A 17367-nucleotide genomic window follows, 5' to 3' on the forward strand; every position below is an offset into this window, starting at 1 on the left:
GAGCACAGAAATAGTGTGATAGCTGAAGTGCATCAAAAATCCATCTTTGAAAGCAACCAGCAATATTTATTGTTATTTATTTGTTACGAATTGTTTTTAAGTGTAATTGAGAAATAAACTCTTTTTTAATAAAAAGTTCAAGAGAATATTGCAGGCACTTTTGCAACTATTTAAAAACAGTTTAAATTAATTTTTACTGATAGTAACTTTAAATTATTATAGAACTATTGAAAAACAATCGAATCAATTAGTCACTAATAAAGCTAATGTTCACTTATTGTATGAACTATATGGGCTTGATTTCTATTGTAAAAAGTAACAATATATCTACTATGTGTTTTATTGTGAACAATAAAACCAGTCATATGTTAATAATATTTACCATGTAATGAATGGTATGTTTTATCCGGGTAGCTCTTAATAATAATTATTATATATTAGCCTCATGATGCGCAACAGAAAAAAAATAGATTCAAATTTACTTCGCAGCTGCAACTTTGCATGTGCTTCAAGCGACGACTTCGATTTGGTAGTGCTAGAGTGATTGGAAGGGAGAGTGGCGTCATGTTCCAATTTTGACAGGTCTCCTGCTCGTTTGGAACGGGAATTTGTATGGATTTGACAGATGACCGCGGTTCCAATTTTGACATTGACGCCACTCTCCTTCCAGTCACTCTACACACAGAAAAATGGCGCTTGTTTAAAACAATAAAACGCATGGTTGTTTTTCAAACTGACCATTTCAGTAACAAATTTTGAAAACGACGTATAATCAATGCTACACCATTGATTATACGTCGTTTTCAAAATTTGTTACTGATTTACTTATTCCAAAGTTATATTTAACTAGCTGTACCCGGCAAACTTTGTCTTGCTTACTGCGTTTTTTGACTTTTCAAGTTTCTAGCCAACACCAAATCCCCAATCAAAATGTATGGAAGATCAATTTTCAAAACCTCTCAATTTTTCCATGTTTTTTGCCTCATAAACCTTCCTTGGGTGGAAACTAACAGAACAACAAAGACCAAAATCGGAACTTTCGTTCGCAAGTTATGCGCGGTCCCACGTATGCCATATACAGTAGACGTTCGCTCGGCGCAAACGGTTTAACTGCAATGCTTTTTAACTGCAAGTCCGCTAAGTGCAACAATTTTGCAGTTATCGCACCGCTATCTGTCAAAAACAAAACGTCAACAGAGTAGCGATGTTTTTTGGATGCACTGTAGCTGCATTTCGATGTTTTTGAGTGCATTTTGGCTGCGTCAAACAGCAATTGACAACTGTTTGACGGCTGTCAGTCGTTGCAGTTAGCGAATTTCATTCGGTAACTGAAACGTAAACATGTTGCACTTATCGAACGTCTACTGTATATATATATATATATATATATATATATATATATATATATATATATATATATATATATATATATATATATAGTAGACGTTCGCTCGGTGCAAACGGTTTAACTGCAATGCTTTTTAACTGCAAGTCCGCTAAGTGCAACAATTTTGCAGTTATCGCACCGCTATCTGTCAAAAACGAACATCAACAGAGTTGCGATGTTTTTCAGATGTACTACAGCTGCATGGCGATGTTTTTGTGTGCATTCTGGCTGCGTCCAACAGCAATTGACAACTGTTTGACGGCTGTCAGTCGTTGCAGTTAGCGAATTTCATTCGGTAACTGAAAAGTAAACATGTTGCACTTATCGAAAAGTTGCACGAATCACTGTGTTGTGCAATATCGTCAACAGAAGATGCTAGTGTGAAACGTCAAACGCATAGAAAAACGATGCGCGCGCCTCTGGTTGTGAAAGCCACAACTATAAAAATTTAAAATGATCGTTGAAAGCGTGGTCGACGGAAATTTCGCAAGTGTTACGTCTGTTTGTGTTATTAGTATGTTAGTATGTAAACTTGCATGCAACTTTTGGAGGGTGACTTGTATGGGAAATATCGTACTTAACATAAACCGCTTAAAACTATCAAATTCGATTTGGTAAAATGAAATATTTTGCATAAGTCGTTAAAATTTAGATGTTAATTGACCAATTAACCTTTTGATTGCTTAAAAAAAATATTTCCTTGTTTAATGGCTTGCAGTCAAAAAAGCCCAAAATCGCATATTTTGCCCTATAAATTGAGGTATAGCTCAAAATTGTAACGTGTTAGAGCAAATCTGAGCCCGCATCTGAGCAAATCGGATTCAGCGGCCCAAAATCCTTCGGACACACATAAGTTTGCTCTTGAGACAGACCAAAAGTTAATTTTTGTTACGCTGTGTTATGCACCACATGAGTGTAGAATTAGCATTTAAGTTAAAATACACATTAATAAAATCTGAAAAAAAATATGCACCACACTGTACATGGCCTTCGTCTACCCAATCGAAGAATGCATGCTCACGGGACAGATTACATGCATTGCCTCACATGAAATCTTTTTTTACTTAATCATTTATTTTAGGCTCATGCGCCACAGGCATAACGGAGCCGAATTCAATTAAAACTTTTTACAATTTATTGTTTTTGACTTATAAACTATGTTAGTTTTGAGGAATCGTAAAACTCGCGGTTTGGTCGCGAAACCTGGTATGTTTCAGTGGAGAAGACTCCTGCAGATTTTCATCAAGATATGCCTGTAGTATATAATTCGTGCATGGTGGCTCCAAGGAGGAACTCCATCATCGGTATCCGAATCCGATAGCGGCCACACTCTACGAGGCGGTGGAAACGAAATCTGCAAGCAAGCGATAGATTGGAACCCAGCAGGCCATCGCAGCAAAGGAAGGCCCAGCGGCTCAAGGTGGTGCAGCTTCAACCAAGAAATAAAGAAGGTCGACAGAAATTTGACCTGACCCAAGGGGAATGACATATCCTTTTCTAACCGGAAAGTTCGCATTTACCGTTCCTAACCGTCGTTAACCGTTACTAACTGAGCAGCAGTTAGACGCGGTTAACGACGATTAGCAACGAATAAATGCGGATTTTTCCGGTTAGCAAAGGAAGTGTCATTCCCCCTGACCTGACCACAGGTCAAAGCAATGACGGGCAGTTGCCCAGCATGGAGATCTTTCAATTCGGCTCTCTGCACCACCATGGGTGCTCTGGACTGAAAATAAGTAATTTTCTGCGAGGATTTCTTAAAGGATGCCTACAAAAATTAATCCAAGGATTCTTTCCATGATCACTCGCACTACGTTCCGACGGTATGAATGTGGAGGCAAATATTTTGGTTTTCAGCAACTGATTGAGAAATGTTACCGTTCCGACTTCCGATCGTTTACTCAGTTTTTTAAATAGTGTTTGTTGGGATACTTTTTAGATTAATACAAACAACCGCTTTCAGATTTTACTTTATTGACGAATTTGGGTTGATAAATGTATCTTCATATACGGTATAACATCGTAGTTCATGCAATTGTTTTTACTCTTCTCTTTTTCTATGGGTTTCATTTATTTTCTTGTTTCGAGCTTAATCTACTTTTCCTTACACTTAAGCAGCTTTACATTTTCCATTTCAATCATTTGCTTGATTTTTTGTTTTTTTACTTTTGTTTATCTTCCCGTGAAACTCAACCGCTTTCTTTCAATTTATCTGAGTGCATTCTTTATCAACTAACTTGTATTTCTCCAGGGAGTCAGTTTTGAAATCGCCGACACTTATTAGCGTAATTGATATTATGTTTCCAGTTCAAAACCGAATTAGCGACATTTTTTCTTTTACTTGCGCTGCCTTTGCCTTGCGTTAAACACAATGTGGGAAGTGGGGCGCTGTATTGTACACCTGGTACTCTATACAGCACCCCACTTCCGACATAGTGTTTAACGCAAGGCAAAAGCAGCGGAAGTAAAAGAAAAAATGTCGCTAATTCGGTTTTGAACTGGAAACATAATATCAATTCACACTTCCAAAACTAAAATGTTGCAACGCAATATTGTTTTCTAGGCTAAAATGAAAAGAAAGCGTTTGAGCAAACCACCTATTTATGCTCCGAATTCGGAAGTTCAATGTGGTTTCGATACTGTAAGATCGTTTCCTTGTACGTTTTTGATTCTGATCGATTTTGGCTTTTATATTTGCTCCCCCCTTAATTGTGTTTATTATACTTTTGCAGTGTTACGCTAACATTTAAATATCCTTTCCTCAGTTAAAGCATTTCATAGGTGCGCCTAGTAGTATTACCTAACATGTTTTTCTCATTTTACAGTTTTCTTTGTTTGATTATTAATTTGTTTAGCTAAATGCTTGCAATTTAGTTCATAGAAAGTCTCTTCAAGTAACTTTTAATTGCTTGGTTCCTAAAGTAGGTTTTTAGAGGGATCTGACCGTTCAGCCGTAGGTTTCTGCTTTAAGTTTTTTTTTGTGTTTGTAATCAAATTATTTAAAAGTTTGCATATGGCAGCATTTGGATCGATCGGCGGTATGGGTTTCCTCTTTGTTGATAAGTTAAAATTTCAAAACAAAACATATTCTGTTAAAAAATCTTTGCTTGTTATTTGAGAAACTTAAGTAAAATTGACTTTCCCTCTTGTATATATAGTAAGTATTTATATGTAAAAGTACCATAGTTGTCGCAAAAATAAGTAACTCTAAAATTGAAGTTTGTTTCGCAGTAAAAGTTAAGAAAAATCTCAAGTAAGAAACAAGAGCTTTGATATCGTTTTTGTCGCTTTTCTGGCATCATCCTGACAGGGTGATGCCATCCCCTTGTCATGTGGGTTGATTCACTGGGTCGGTTCAATTCTGTGCCCTCTGAGCTGAGCAGCACATTTTACTCTTCTTGGTTTGTGTAGCTGGGTTTCGTTTCCTTTGTATTGAGTGGTGTTGCTTCCGCCTCACCATTTTCAACGGCACCATTATTTGTCTTGTCACCCTTGTTCCACGGCTGTTCTTCTCCAGAGCCCAAGAAGGTGTAGCCGAAGATCTCGATGATGTAGAGGCCGATCGTCACGAAGAAGATGACACGCCAGGCTCCGATCGTTTGCTGTAAAGAATAGGTTTTGCGTTAGTGTACTAATTGAAGTAATCATTATAGGACCACAGACAACCGTGTTACACGCCTATAGTGATTAGGAATCTCTAAATTGTAGACGGGTTCTGGTTGTCTGGGTCGCGATTAATAGCTATCTCATAAATACTTACGTTTCCATGGGTGATCTGGCCGACAAAGATGGGCACGGTAATGCCAGGCAGTGTCGCTGCAGTATTGGTGATGGCCATCAGGGTTCCAGCATAGTTCGGTGCAATATCGATGTGGTTGGACAGGAAGCCGCAGAACATGCCACCGATCGAAGTAATACCCAGGGTCATCAATGCAACAGCTGCTCCACGATTGCATCCGATGTAGCATAGAGCCAACAGACAGCACATGGGAACAACCGACGCGATCAGAGTAGCGGTCTTTCTAGCGATCGTGGTATTGATCTTCTTGCGAGCGCGAAGAGCGTCCAAAGTCTTACTGAGGGCCATGCTGAAGAACCACATGGTCAAGAAGGGAATGGCAGTGACCACGGCGTTTTCCTTGATGTTGAACTGAAGCACCTGCTTCATGTAGAACGGAAGTTCGATCAGCAGCATGTACCAGCCCCAGTTGTTGCAGACGTGGGCAATCAGAATAGCGTAGAATGGCGCCGACGTGAAGACCTTCTTCCATGGAATGGCCGGCTTGGCTCCACCATGACCAGATCCTCCTTCGCCTCCCAACGACGAGGTGATGAAAGTTCGCTCTTCGGCGCTGATCAATGCCTGTTTGCTCGGGCTATCCTGAACCAATAACACCCACAAGACCAACCAGATACAGCTCAAGCCTCCCATCACGTAGAACACCGACTCCCAGCCCAAGCTTCCAGCCAGAACACCGGCCATCAGCATCGAAATAACCGTACCCAACGCCGTTCCAGCGTACACAATGGCCGACATAACCGATCGTTCATTTGGAGGAGCCCACGAGGCCAACATGACGTGCATAGCCGGGAACGTCACACCTCCGCCAATGCCTTCGCCAATACGCATCGCAATCATGGCTCCGTAGTGCAGTTCGGCCGCGACCGGAGTCAACAGTGTACAGATCACGTTGATGAACACCGAGAAGAACATGACCCACTTGGCGGACAAGCTCTCGGCGATGCGGGCACCGGGAATCTGCGACACGAAGTATCCCCAGAAGTAGCAACTGAGAATGGTGCCCTGCAGGGGTTCACTCCAGGCGAAGGGGCCATCCTGTGGAAGAGAAAATAAAATATACGGAATCGATCACAATCAAGTTTGTAAATAAGACTATTCATTTGAAGTACTTTTGATTAATTTAACCTTCGTCGTGCATTAAGGTCATTATAGCCCAAGTAGGGTAATTGTTCCCATCGTTGTGGTAGTACCTATTGTTGCGGTAATGGCAATTGAGCACTTTTTCGACTGAAATGTTACCAAAAGGTATTTTTAATAGATGTATGGTGCTTAAATTATGAGATTGCACCATTTGTTTGCTTAAGATTTGCCCAAAAACCTATTAAAAAAAATATTTTCCTAAATGTGTTTGCTGCTGTGTTCCTATTGTTGCGGTAGTGTTCCTAATGTTGCGGTATCCCATATGATTTCAATGGGATACCGCAACAATAGGAACAAAATACCGCAACATTAGGAACACAATGTTCTTTCAGACAAAAACGAATAAAATGCTCATAACAACATCAAAGTGGCAATATTTCGTTATTTTCCCGTAGATTAAGGATGGATTTTATTATTTTCAATTCAATCCATGTAAAAAGTTTGCTTGGGGCGATACAATTGTGGTTTAAACATGAACCCAGCGCTTAACTCCTCCATGATCGGATCAATTACCCTATCTATTTTGTTTATTAAGGACGCATAGTGCGTCATCAGTATCATTGAAATCTCGCTCTAAATTTCAAAGTGATAAAAGTCTGTCATGAAAGCGCATATTTGTATAAAAATATATCATCCGAAATGCTCACTCGTGGTAACTGTAATGATACTTTTTCTGCTGCGTAACTGCAGAATTGCCCGTTTTGTATCACTTCAAAAACGCGAGGCAAACAATCATTAAAAACCGAAAAGTCAATGATTCCTATGAAAAATCTGTGACGCACCAAGTCACCTTAACTAACCGTAATGAAACTACTTGACTTGTAATATTTTAAAGAAACCAAAATGGCGTCACAGACAAAGTTACGAATAATATTATGTAACTGATGTAACTACATGTCGTTATAAACTTGTTTTCTATTTTACAGCTCTGAGAAATTTGCCGAAGGCAGTATTCTTGCAGGTGGTCCAGAACGCGAAATATACGACGCTCATGTTTAACTGAAGCTAATAAGAGCACTAGCGCTGCATAGTAAGTGAATGTTGAACGCATTCTTAAACTGGCTCATCCTAATGTTAACCGATTCTTGCTAATTGTTGAACGGTTAACTCCGGTAGTCGAAAATTTCAACTACATTCGTTACAAAATTATCAGATTTTTTTTTTCAAACGTCGTGGGAGTTTTAAAAGAGTTTCGGAGGGGTTCTCGGGGTCCCGGACCTTCCTAACTAGATTTCAGGGATGTTTAAGATTTGCAAGGAGTTTCAGGAGGATTCATAGGGAATTTAGTGAGCTTTCAAGGAAGTTTCACGGCACTTAGAGGAATTTTAAGATGATTCTGAGCTTCAGATGATATCAGAGATATATTCGCCATAAAAATCCCATAAAAACCCTGAAACGCTCCTGAAACTTCAAATTCCCTGTAAAACCCCTTGAAACTCCTAGGAACTTATCTGAAATGCATTCAAAATCCCTGGAACGCTCATGAACCAGCCCCCCCCCCCCCATCGCTGGAACACCCCTGAAATCCCTGAATCTCCATGGACCGCCCTGAAACCCCACCCCTTGAAACATCCCTGAAACGTCAATGAAACCCCATGGAACGCCCCTTCAACCCCTTGAAACCTTATAGAACGCCTCTGAAATCTTCTGGAACACCCTGAAATTTCCTGGAACCCCCTGACACCCTTTCAAAAACCCTGGAACGCTTATGAAGCCCTCCGAAACCCGATGGAACACCCTGAATCGTTCCCGGAATACTATGGAATACACATGGACCACCCCTGGGACCCACTGAAACCTCCGCAACACCCCTGAAATTCCCTGGCACGCAGGGTTCCTTTCGCATTCGAAGCCAGCCATCAGCAAACGGTTGCCCGACTAGAAAATTATATCAAGTTTGTATCATATTGTGTTATGATGTTATAATATTTTTCTCTAACTTATTATGTTAAAAACTAGCTGCAGGATGATGTTAAAATAACTTAAATTGTAACAAAAAGTACACTGGTATCTTGATTAGACCTATTTTGTTATAATCATATCAAAATTATAACAAAATGTGATAAGAATTTTAGCCTCAGGATTGCTGGTTTCTATCATAATTTGATATAATTTTGTTACAATATTTCCCTTGTGTGAAGAATTAGCAATAAGTTAAAATTCACAAATACAAAGAAATTAAAAAAAAAAAAAAAAAAAATATAATTTTGTTACAATATTTCCCAAATGTCGATGATTAAAACTAAATTATAATACAATGAGTTATGAAACAACATTTATAACATAATGTGATATAATTAAGTTATAGTATTTTTAAAACACCAAGAATGTTGAACATGTTTATATCACAATGAGCTATAAATATCATGATTTGTTAGGATTATGTTACAATTTTGTTACAATTTTCTAGTCGGGAACACCCCTGAAAGTTCTTGGAACGCCTGGAATGCCCCTAAAATCCCTTGGAAGATCCTGGAATGCTTCTGATTCTGGGGGTTTCCCAGGAACACTCTGAAACTAGACGTGTGCGCCGAAGCACATTACACCAGCTATAATTTTTTCGTTTATTTTTCGTGAATTTGTTTTCCAAACCAAAGTGCGTTTTTTTCGGCTTTGTGCAAAAGATTTGAACGTAAGCAAATCAAGGGTTTCAATAAGGAACTTTTCCCACAAGAATTTTGCTATCGATTTTTGAGAGATTCCTTGGGGGCGTTCGCCAGAAAATTAATAAAGGATTCCACTAGTAGAAGCGCACAAAGTCGTGACTGAACCTTCCTTATGCACATTATTTGGATATTTTTTTTCCTAATAAGGGGGATCATTCTCTGAAGCCCAATGAAGCTCAAAACAAAATATAGTTTTGTAATTTTCATTCTAGTTAAAGGAAAATATCAATCCAAGGACCAGCAAGTTTATGGACCTAGGACTTAGGAGTTCCTCCAGGTGTTTCTTCAGATATTCTTCCAGCTTTAAGGCTTTTTACGGCGTCTCAGCATCGGCAGCCATGTTGGATGTGATGCTCGAATTTTCAAAGTGATAATTCTCAGCCACGAAAGCGAATATTTGTATGAAAACGTATCATCCTATATGCTCACTCTCAGTGATTACGATGATACTTTTTCAGTGGCGTTGCTGCAGAATTGTCAATTTTTTATCACTTCAAAAACGCGAGGCAAATAATCATTGAAAAGCATAAAGTCGATGACTCCTATGCAAGCTCAGTGATGCATTATGACACCTTAACTTTAAAAAATCAGTTCCTCCAGAAATTCCTAAACAGATGAAAGAGTAGTTCCTCTAGCAATTACTTCAGATGTTTCATCAAAGATTCTTCCAGTTATTTTTCAGTAATTTCTTAAGACATTCTTGCAGGAAATTCTCCAGATGTTTCTCAGGGTATTTATTTCGAAATTTCTCTACCGATTCCTTCAGAAATTCAGATATTTTTTTGCAGGAAGGATTTTGAATTTTGTTGGAGCTCCTCGAAAAATTGCTACAGAATTTCTCTGTAAATTCCTTCGGTAAAATCATCTAATTGGAATTACTCTGGGACTCTTCCAGACATTTTTAAGAAATTCCTCTTGAGATTATTGAAACCTTTTTCTTCTGGAATTGTCAGAGATTATTCCATGAATTCTTTTAGAAATCATTTAAGAATTTGTTTCTTGGCGTTTCTCTAGGAATATCTAATAAAATTCTTCTTGGAATTACTACAGAACATTCTCCAACTTCCCTAGTATTCCTTCGGAGATTCCTTCGAAAAATTCAATTTATTTAGATATTTCTCTTGGTATTCCTTCAAGAATTCTTCCAGATACGTTTTGAATTTCTGCTACTAAGTTGTCCTCCAACAATTTGTATAGGCTCTAAGGATAACTTTATGAATTGCTTCAGGGATGTTTGTCCAATAATATCTTTCAGTCATTTTTGTTCAAGAAATTCTGTCGAGGATTTCTCCAGAAGTTCTTCGAGTGATTGCTTCCGAACATTGTTCAGAAATGTATTGAGTTGAGAGATTTGATCAAGAATTCTTCCAGTTCCTTTCACTGTAATTTCTTCACGAATGGTTGTAGAAATTTTTTAAACGATTTCTTCAGAAAATTTAAAAACATCATCTTGGAATCTTTAGAGTTATCTCCAGGGATTTCTGTAGAAATTCCTCCAGGGAACCCCTGAAGGGATTCTTTAGTATTTGTTATGTAATTCCATAGTATACTATAATACTACAAAAATCCGCGGAAAATATATGATTGAATTCATAGAATTCCTGGAGGAATCTCAGGAGACATTTCTGAAATAAATAGCAAGAGAAAATGAAACCTTCTAGAGTTTTCTAAGGGATTCCTGGAGCAATCCTTAAAATAATTTTTGATTCTTTCTTTTGATTTTTTTTTTGAAAATCTGAATGAATTGTTGAAAAAAAAACAAGGAAAATTTTCTGAAGAAATTTTTGGCTGACATTCATGGAGAAACCATTATACTATTGAAGTACTATCAGGAGTTATTTCTGAAGAAGTTTCTGAACAAGTTTTAGATGATTTTTGTAATGAATGTTGTGTATAAATCCTGTTCAAATCCCTGGAGATAATCTTTAAAAAATCCCTGCAGCACTATCTGAAAGAATCTCAGGAAAATTTCTTAAGGAAATCTAGAAGGAGTTGCTGAAGAAATTCCTGGAGGAATACTGGAAAAACACCATGGTGGAATTCTTGGATGAATTATTATTAATACATATTTTGAAAAAAAATCCTTATCAAAATTCATGGACTTCCTGAATGTATTTTTGAAGAAATCACTGGAAGAATAACTGGAGAAAGATTTAACTTATGTAAAGATTTCTAGAAAAAAACTCAAAATTTTCAAATGGAGTTTCTGTAGAAGTTTCTGGGCATTATTTCTCAAGAAACTTTTGGATTTATTAACGAATTCGAGTAAAAATGGCCATAGGTATTTTTGGGAGAAATCCTGGAGGAATTTCTGAGGAAATACATGCAGGAATTCCTTGAAGATTTGTTTAAGAAACCACTGGAGGATTCTGGAAGAAGTACTGAAGAAACTCTTAGAGCAGCGAACGTTTGGAAGCCACACTTGGATTTTTTTTAGCATTAATATATTCGCTTCCAATCCCAACTGCGAACGAACAGCAACGAATAACAATGCCAAGCGACTTACGCATCACACTGGTGATGGGGTTGCGTGTTCGTTCAGGACAACACCATTGACAAACATCGCCCATTTCACACTACCACCCGGTGGAAATGTTTCACGAAACAATGCGTTTTACAATATCGTCAACAGAAGGCGCTTGTGTGAAACGTCAAACGCAAAAAAAAACGATGCGCGCGCCTCTAGTTGTGAAAGCCACAACTATGAAGATTAAAACGACCGGTAACCCTCTAATACCCAATCCCGCCTTTAGACAGGGTATAGTTTGAGCATTTTTATATTTTTTGTTTCGTGGAAAATCATATTTTTTATATTTTTGGCTGATATTGATGACTGTTCTGTATATCTCAAAATGATTTTTGGAGTATTTTAAAGCGTATTTACATTTTTTTTAAATCATTGAAAAATTGATGTTTTAATCACCTTTTAGAAGTCATTGTTTATTTTGTATTGAATCGCTACAGTTAACATACATATTTTAAATTTTTCCCAAATCATTCTATCCTTGTTTAATAGTTTAAGGGAATCGAATACACTCTAAAATTATTTTCCTTAAAACTACACGGAAAATAAATAATAATTTTAATATAGAAATAATAGAAATAATTTTCTGTGAAAACAATTTAAAATAATAATATTTCAACAATAATCATAAAATCTCAAAATGTTTTCATGTCAAAAAATCCGTTCCCCAAATTGGCTTCCAGGAAAATTTTAAAAGTATGGGGATGTTCAAAAATAAAAATTAGAAAAATCAAAAACTGAAATTTACGAAATCGAGAATTAAAAAGAATCATCTTCCAAAACATGTTTAAATCGATTTTAGATGACGAAAAATGATATTTAGATCAAAATAAAAAATTTGGGTATTAGAGGGTTAAAAGCGTGGGCGATGGAAATTTCGCAAGTGTTGCGTCTGTTTGTCTGTGACAACACGTTTGCTGCATATTTCTCAACTCGCTTTAGCAAAGAGAAGTGAAAATGAATGGAATGAGGCGAGTATACGGACCCTTGCCCCGAAAAAAACCCAGCAGGAATCTTGGAATAATCCTCGGGGAAGTTCTGGGAGGAATTCCAGCATGAATTCGTGGGGGATCATGTGGAATTCTTTGGAGATCATTCCTGTAAGAATTACATAAGAAATTTACCGCAAAAACAAAACAAAAAACACGAGGAAAATATGCTCAGGTGTAAGAAAGTATGGAATAAAATGATATGCGGAGATTTTACGAAACTATCAATGGCGTGTAAAAAAAAAAGAACAGCGCCTTCTCTCGTCATGCGCAACGACCGTGATGGACACTTACTGACAGACAAAACAATGGTGGCTAGCTATCAGGTGGAGAGAGTACTTCGAGGAATCGTTGAACGGTCGGAATAGAAAAGCGACAGACAGAATTGGCTTCTTTATCGATGTTCAGATAATCCCATATTCTGAATCTGCATGCAAAACTGAGCCGAAATCCAAATTTTGATGAATGTTGGTGCTCGGAAACCTATTTAAAATCAATTTGAATTTTGTATGGGAGCGATTTGTCGAATCACTCCTCGTCGCATTTTGTACTGGGCGCAGCTGTCAAGCAGTTGTCCTGCTGTCAAAAGGTGATTTCAAAAAATCTCTTTGAAATTGATTTTAGGTACCGTCGATGGGGGTGACAATGGGTCTGGGGGGTGAGATTGGGTCAAAACGGAGAAACATAAAATTTGAAATAGCTCATTAACTATCGCGAATTTATATTGAAAACTTTATGTTATTTTAAAGAGAAGATGTTTTTACACGTCATGATGCAGAATAAGATGTTTAGCAATAATCGTTTTTTGTTTAAATTGTGGCCAAACTTATATGATGAAACTACTAGTAAATCACTCTGAAAAAATTTCTCCTTCGCAATGTTTCACACAAGCACCTAACCATAAATTTTATTATAAGTAGTTAGCTGTAGGTATTACCTGGTTGATGCAACGAAAAAAGTGGGCTGTCAATGCACTTTTTATATAAAAATTCAATATTTGCAACCCTATGTCTAAATATTAAGAATGGGGGTGAGATTGGGTCAATTACATTATCGAGTGCACATAACCTTAACTAAAAATTCAATCTGTTATCCAGTTCCCATTTGACGTAAAAGTGGTGCCATGTTTATCATATCTTCATAAAAGCATACTTTTTTTCGAAAATATGTCGAAGAAGTGTCAAGCGAGTGTGTTCATACGTTTAGTGCCTAAAATCATTTATAACAATAAACCCATGCGTTTGGACAGCTCCTCTAATCATCATCTAACGTTCAGTGTACTGCAATATCGTAAGCTCACAAAATAGACTTAATAACGTTCTTCTTCTCCACTCATTTTTGAAATTTTAAGGAAATATCGTGAAACTGCCAGACGATAGTGGGATTCAGGAAATACAGGGGCTATAAAACCGGTAAAATAGAACAATGTCGGAAAGTGAATGAACGTCGAATTTTGGTTTGGTTAAACATTTCTTATGCAATCTTCCAATGCGGCCCACCCTCATTGTAATCCCCTCCCCCTCCTCTCATCGAGATTGAAACTTTAAATGAGGATGATTATGGTGGCTAAAATGGCGATACAACATACAAACGTTATTTTATCAAATTTCAACATTTTTTTCGGTTGTATTAGCCCTTTTAGGTGGATTAATCATCTTTTAAAATTACATTTTTTTTTTAATCATGGTTATATTGTTTTTTTTAAGTAGGTTTACTAGATATGATCAATAAAATTAACTTATATTCTTAGATAGGCGATTTCGAATACTTTGACCCATTCTCACCCCCTCTAAGGGGTGAGATTGGGTCAATTTTCAATCATTTGTAGTTTTGCAAGCAATTCATATAATGTAATAATTTCTTGCTAAACTATCAATACCACATAGAAGAGTATACAAACCAAATAAAAAGTTATTCCGACTTCAATTGCATTTGTTATTTAACAAACAATGTTTGAGTATCCTTTTTTGACCCATTCTCACTCCCAACGACGGTACCAAAACAAAGTTCTAAAAATCCGAAAAAAAATCATAGTGGTTCAGAAAAAGGTGCTCTTTCGTATAGAAACACAAAAAGAATATGTTTTTCAAAATTTAAAAACCCAATTTGATTCGATAACGATGGACTGACTGTGGAACCTCCAACGCTAGACGAATTGAAGATAACCTTCAGTGGGCTGAAGAACAGCAAGTTTGCTGGAAAGGACGAACTCCTGGCCGAGTTTCTATTACTCTTTAGGAGTAATACACCGTACTATATTGAAAATTTGGCTTTTTGCAGTTTATGAGGTCATAACCCGGATAAAAACTAACCATAGAATGTATAGTGAAAACCATTCCTGCACCATACAGTGTACCAGCTACAATAAAGTGTATTGTAATGATATGGTTCGCTATACTATACGTTTACATTGGATCTTTATGTAACAATATATTATACTGTTTTTCTTACGTTTGAATCATTCACTTTTCCGAAACATTATTTTTCCGTGAATTTTTAATTATTTCTGGTGTTCGATTTGAATAGGTCGTATGTTTGCTGTGATTCCTATATGCAGATTCGACCTATTCAATTCAAACACCAGATTTATTCAGTTTAAGATTTTTTTCCGTGCTTTGTTTTGTTGATGTTTGTGACTTTTTTGATGCAAAGGAAAGCAAAGAAAAAAAACGTGAATAAGTTGAAACATCAATTTAAAGTCAATAACATGTTTAAATCAGTGGTAAACCAGATGTCCTAAGAACTGCAGGTCCAAGCAGGGGTCCAAGAGATATGGCAGGCTAGGTGTGTAGAGTGCGACGAGAGAAATACGAATGTAGGCCAATCCGGAAAGATGCAGATCAGATTACCGTAAATCAGTGGATGAGTTCAACACTATTCTTGCTGTATTTGCATTTAGGGGAGTTTTCTCCTCTTCTCTTATGTGAACTTGCCTTCGACCACAATCGAATCAAATGCGATTGACAAACTTTATCTTTGACGTAGAGCCATCTTTAACATATGGACTGGACTGAACACTGAAATGACTTTTGATATAGGTTCGTCTGCGGGTTCGCTTTTTAACCTAACTTATATTTGAATCGAACTTGACAGTTATCTCATGAGTTGTTATGTATTTCAAACTTTAGTCAAACTGGTGCCGCAATATTGCAATAACAGTTAAGCACGCTGTAATGATACTTATGTACCTCGTCACCCACTTCATGCAACTACATTAGTGGTCTAATAACACTTAGCGCGCTCGGCATAGTTCCATCATGCCGCTCAAAGTGTTGCCACAAATAATGCTAAGTTTGCAAAACCCGGTTATCTGGCTGGTGGGGCATGGGAGCCTAAGCTTCAACTGTTAATGCAATCAGAGACTACTCAGACTTAGACGTGGGCGATCCTATATATGAAGGGTTATCCAAAACGCTCTGGAGAATTCCCAAAGCGCATTCTAATAAATCTAATAAGCCTAAGATGCCATTAACAGGAGGAAAATGGCAAGATAATATAACAATATATGGTTTATGTAATGTAAAACAATACAACATAACAAAAGAAAACCATTTTAAAACCATTTGATTAAATGTATGACCAGTAGTGAAATTACAATTAAAAACAATTTATTTACGGTACATTTTATTGTTTGAAACCATTCATGTACCATACAATGTACGGTATATTTAAACCCACGTATCAGTATTTTGAACAATTCGTTAACAATAAAATGTATGGTTTTGCAAAAAAATATATATGGAGAAAAATAATTTTTTATATTGTTACGATACTTAACAACCTGTATAATATACTGTAAAAATCTTATTTACAATTCACGGTATGGTGTTTTACATTACATCTAATTGTTTTTGTATTTTTTTATTTTTACAGTGTTGTCTATTGTAAAAATATGGTTCTAAATAGTACTGTTACAATAAAACGTTCGGTTTTTCTACTGTATTTTTTATTCGGGAAGGATTCTCAACGTTCAGGGTGACTGGATGCGATTGGCTCACAATTGAGAACAGTGCATTGATAGAGATTACATACATTATACATTTTCTTTTTCTTGTCATAATGTCCCCAGTGGGACAAAGCCTGCATCTCAGCAATGTTCTATGAACACTTTCACCACAGACAAACAGATGTATCTCTTTGAACAAATTACGATAAAAATCATCGTCACGAAAACATAATCGCCCAATGCTAACCAAGCTGTGTTACGCAAACCACTCAGTAGATGGCGGCAGTGAGCAAACGTCAAACAGGAGCAAAAACGATGCGAGCGCCGTACCTGAGCGTTTTGCGAACTACAAAATATTTGAACTAACCGTTAAAAAGGGTAACGATGAGAAGTAAGTAGAGTGAGACGTCTGTTTGTCTGTGCTTTCAAGGTAAAAACTGCAACCTTCCTCTGTATGTTGCATGCAGTGCTGAATAACGATGAATAACATTTGGCATTTTTCAAAGGTAGTCCGTGACATTTTCCTTAAATATTCGAAAAATAGCAGTTTTTCCGTGACTTTCTTGCAGAACTGGTCTACCCACACAAGTTTTTCTTATACCATATTCTCAGGTTCAGCTCCTAAAATGTGCTGTAGGTGGTTGAATTTAGATATGACGAAATGAAATTTTCAGCACTGATTACATGTTCACTTAAAAAGTGAATGGTCATGGGTTCGATCCCAGCCTCGGCACTTGCAATTAATTTTTCGTCAGTTGCTCTTCCCCCAAGAGCGGCTAACACCTGACCCTCTGCTGAGCATATGCTTTAATCTAATGGACCCGGAAACTTGGATATCGGCAAACGGCAACTCATAATGGACCCCCAATCGGACTAGAAAAGGAACAAGAGCCACACATCAACATCTTCGTGC

At 37.2% G+C, this 17367-nt stretch overlaps 1 protein-coding gene across 1 annotated transcript in view; it reads right to left on the bottom strand.

Annotated features, from left to right (window-relative positions):
* Positions 1-4140: 4140 nt before the first annotated feature.
* Positions 4141-17367, bottom strand: part of LOC109407009 (sialin) — a 75324-nt gene continuing 62097 nt past the window's right edge. Inside the window, exons 3-4 of the mRNA XM_062850677.1 lie at positions 5148-6224; positions 4141-4989 (exon numbers count right to left, since the gene is read on the bottom strand). Of these exons, the coding sequence (XP_062706661.1) occupies positions 4777-4989; positions 5148-6224 (1290 nt within the window). The 3' untranslated portion in view covers positions 4141-4776. The remainder of the gene's footprint in view (positions 4990-5147; positions 6225-17367) is intronic.

Source organism: Aedes albopictus, chromosome 2 (genome assembly GCF_035046485.1).
Source record: "Aedes albopictus strain Foshan chromosome 2, AalbF5, whole genome shotgun sequence".
NCBI classification, from domain to species: Eukaryota; Metazoa; Arthropoda; class Insecta; order Diptera; family Culicidae; genus Aedes; species Aedes albopictus.